At 50.6% G+C, this 3,723-nt stretch overlaps 2 protein-coding genes across 2 annotated transcripts in view; one reads left to right on the top strand and one right to left on the bottom strand.

Annotated features, from left to right (window-relative positions):
• The window catches only part of ACAD8 (acyl-CoA dehydrogenase family member 8), a 20,219-nt gene extending 19,046 nt beyond the window's left edge, over positions 1 to 1,173 (bottom strand). The window contains exon 1 of the mRNA XM_019634322.1: positions 918 to 1,173. Within this exon, the coding sequence (XP_019489867.1) occupies positions 918 to 1,110 (193 nt within the window). The 5' untranslated portion in view covers positions 1,111 to 1,173. The remainder of the gene's footprint in view (positions 1 to 917) is intronic.
• Positions 1,174 to 1,234: 61 nt separating this feature from the next.
• Positions 1,235 to 3,723, top strand: part of THYN1 (thymocyte nuclear protein 1) — an 11,144-nt gene continuing 8,655 nt past the window's right edge. Inside the window, exons 1-2 of the mRNA XM_019634325.1 lie at positions 1,235 to 1,394; positions 1,539 to 1,661. Coding sequence (XP_019489870.1) covers positions 1,355 to 1,394; positions 1,539 to 1,661 — 163 coding nt within the window. The 5' untranslated portion in view covers positions 1,235 to 1,354. The remainder of the gene's footprint in view (positions 1,395 to 1,538; positions 1,662 to 3,723) is intronic.

Here is a 3,723-nt window from a genome sequence, read left to right as displayed (position 1 = left end):
TGCCCCCATCCCGGGCTGGCTTCACTTTTTCCTTAGCTCATAGTTAAACTGTAAATCACACGCCCTGTGGCTGAGCTCAGACTGCCTCCTGGATGCCTTGCCCAGTTCCTCTTCCAGATCCTTATCTTAAAAGATCGATGCTTGCTAATTACAAACTCTACCCTTAGCATTTTTCCCAGGTTACCCCCCAAGATTCCCGGATCGCTGCAACCACAAGACATACTATGATAGAGGGGACAGAGGGGGGCATCATGAAAGGATGCCTTCTCAGACCACCAGTGCTAAACGCTTATTCTGTGCCCAACTCCTGTGTCCGTCTACTGGCTGAGCAGAGCAATAGGCAGCACGAGCCCATTGCTCATTGCCCCTCCGGTTACAATATAAACTAAGCTTAAGGAAGATTTGAACAATAAACGAATAGCATCAGCAACAAGGATTAAGCTGTATTAGCTGCAAAGTATTTTCATATCTCAGCTTCACTTTAGAGGGCCCCATGCGGTAGGACATCGTTTCAGACAAGAAATTACAAGTTCCTCTAGACGGGAGCGGTGGGTAGGAGTGAGGACAGGGCTCAAGAGCCGCTGAAAGGCCTGGAGCACACGTTTCAGAAGCCTGGCTTCGCTTCCACGACGAGTGTAGGCGTGGGCGAGCAGCAGATGAGGCCCAGGGGCACAACAGGCTGACAGATCAGAGAGTGAGGACGGCCAGGGAGGCCACCCAGATTGACAGGATGGGGTGACCACCCAGCGGTAACGACCGTGCCGACCATGACCAGCCGGCGTGGGTAACCTGGCCGGGGGTGAACGCCCCAGGGGAGCCAGGCCGGGGATGACCGCGGTGCAGAGCTCCCGGGGGGGACAGCGCGCTCCGTGGCCCCTCCCGGGTCCCGAACACCTGCACCCGGGGGCGAGCCTTACGATCGATGCAGGAGACCAAGTTCCGGTGGCCACCCTCGGAGGCCCGGAGACCACTGCGCATGCAGCAGAGCCGCGCTCCGAGACGCTGACAGCTGCTCAGCAACATAGCTGCCGCTCCTGCTACAGCCACAGCCTGAAAGCGCGTGACCTCGGCCGTCCGCGCTCTGTCCTGGCCGCGAGGCGGAGACCCCATCCCGACCTCGCCCCACACAGCATTCTGGGAGCTGTAGTGCAGCTCCCCATGGTCCGGATTCAAAAGGGCTTGCGCTAGGAGCAGGGACTACAACTCCCAGAGATCTCCGGAGTCTGGGCGCAAGACAGACATGTCTTGAAAGCGCTGCCGGGAGGCTGTGCACCGCCTTCTGGTGCCTTGAAAAGCTTGTTGGGGTGGTGTCTGCAGAACTGTGGGACCGGTTCAGTGAGAGAACGGTGAACGAATGAGAAGGACCAAAGAAACCAAGCAGAATTTAGGGGCAGGTTATGCGAGATGGAAATGGGGGCGTAGATAACTAGGGGAAGTATTTGAGGGGCTCAAACCCAGTTGTCTGTGTTCTTCGCAAAAGACCCTTGGAGGCTGAAACCCTCTAAGTTTCCTTTCATTGTCTCCATCTGACTACGCAGGTTTCTGGGGGGCAGATACAGAGTTGCCTGTAGTATCCGTCGGTAGATTCCAGAACCTTCTGCTCTTCAGCAGGGAGACCATGCCGAGACCCAAGAAGAGGCTGGCTGGGGCTGCTAAGCCAGGTGAGCTGCACCTAGGCGGCAAAAAAGCCGCCCCATAAAAACGTTTCTCTAGGTCTGTTTAATACTGTTCACTTTCGACTCCCTGCTTGTGGGGAGAATCCTTTGTAGATTATTTTTCGTTTGTTACTCCTAATCGTCCTCCATCTTTACTCTTTCCACCAAGCTTGTTGTACCCAGAGTCCCTTCGGTTTGTTTGTTCGTTTAAACAATAGCCGTTTTGTAAGCAAAGACATCTGCAATACAGGGTGGCATGCACCACTAAGCTCAGTAATACATAGTTCCTACCCTTGGAAAATGCACAGACATGAGTGAAAGGGTCCCGGAAACTGGATTGCTAGGTGTGTGAGAACAGGGAGGAATCACTTGAGAAGAAAGTGGAATTTGAGTCTAGCCTTCAAGAATGGGAAGAGTTTCCACAGGCAAAGAAAACAAGGTATCATTTTTATATTCACAGGGATAAATGGCATCTAAGTGGATGAAGAGTAGGACAAAGCAATTAAAGGTAGAGGGACTACAACACAGTTATTTAATAACACATACAGTATTTACAATGTGCCTATTGACTCTAAAGGGACCACTAGGAACTAGGCTAGGAAGGGTCAGAGTATTAGACATCCATTTNGCTCACGGCAGCTGCTGGCCGCTCACGCTGGCTGCCGATTACATACAGTAGCTTATGGCAGCCCACTGCAGCAGGGGACTGCAGCCCAGCCATCGCCAGCGACTCACAGCAACCCACGGCAACCCAGCTCCAGGTCGAGCTGTTGCCCAGCATCTTAGCTGTGGAGGGCAGTGTCACTGGCCCTCATATGTGGGATCCGAACCGGGGCCTTCTGGTGTCCCAAGCCAGTTCTTAACCAACGTGCCACTTGGCCGGCCCTCATGAGTGTCTTTAGTTGTGCTGTCGGGACTGCCTCGATGTCCTGAATCATTTTGACTTTGGGGAAGAGCCAGAAGTCACACGGTGCCAGATCCGGTGAATAAGGCAGATAAGGACACACACTGTTTTTATTTGACAGAGATTGCCGTACCAGAAGTGATGTGTGACATGGAGCACGGTCATGATAGAAGATGATTTTGGGCACACTTTAAAACACACATTCTCTCAACCATAGCTCATACCTGACTGACTGCACGGAACAAATTGAAACTTGTCACACACTGTTACTAAAGTTCAATGCGCTGCTTCCCATATTGAAGATCCCTGCCTTTCCCTTGGATGGCACTCGGCAGCAATATTCCCTGTCCTTTGTGATCACAATGGAAAGGCTCCATGTCACACATCACTTCTGGTATGGTAATTGCTGTCAAATAATAAAAACATGACAGTGTGTCCTCCTCATCCACCTTATTCACAGGATCTGGCACCGGGCGACTTCTGGCTGTTTCCCAAAGTCAAAGTGACCATGAAAGGTAAACGTTTTGAATCTAGTCAGGACATCCAGGCAGCCATGACAGCGCAGCTAAAGACTGTAAAAATGTAAGGGGAAAAGAGAAAAATGTAGGGCTCTGTATTATCCAAGGTTTTATCCAACAGTGCTAAAAACTGGGGTCATTCTGGGGTGATGCTAAAGAGCACTACGTGAAGACCATGGGGCCACACTCCACAATAATTTATTTCAGACCTAACACTGATAAACATCCCTTCCAGCAGAGAATAAGTTCCGGTGGCAGGGTCTCTAGGGCAGACCTGGACATCTCCTGTGAGAGGCAGGAAAAAGTGGTCTGTCTGTATCAGAACTCTCATTCAAACGCGATACTCAGAAATGAACGGTTGTGAGGATTAAAGATGTGGCTACCTTGAGAAGCCCAGAGCAGAAACCTATGTGGGGTGCTACTCTCAGGAATATCATTAGGGATAAACAATTCATGGTTCCCTGACTAGGAGTCAGGTCATTTATTTGCACTATCTTGCAGAAATGCTCCTGTAGATCACAGTTTAAAGACCAGTCACAAAAGAATGTCTACTGCAGAGCCTTGCTGGAGTTACAAAGATGAATATGGTCTTTGTATTCACACAAAGGATGACATAAATGGTAATAACGCAAACATCTTATTGTGT

Source organism: Hipposideros armiger, unplaced genomic scaffold (assembly GCF_001890085.2).
Source record: "Hipposideros armiger isolate ML-2016 unplaced genomic scaffold, ASM189008v1 scaffold_1584, whole genome shotgun sequence".
Classification (NCBI taxonomy): Eukaryota; Metazoa; Chordata; class Mammalia; order Chiroptera; family Hipposideridae; genus Hipposideros; species Hipposideros armiger.
The sequence above is the reverse complement of the archived record's forward strand: the minus strand, read 5'-3'. Positions and strand labels throughout refer to the sequence as shown.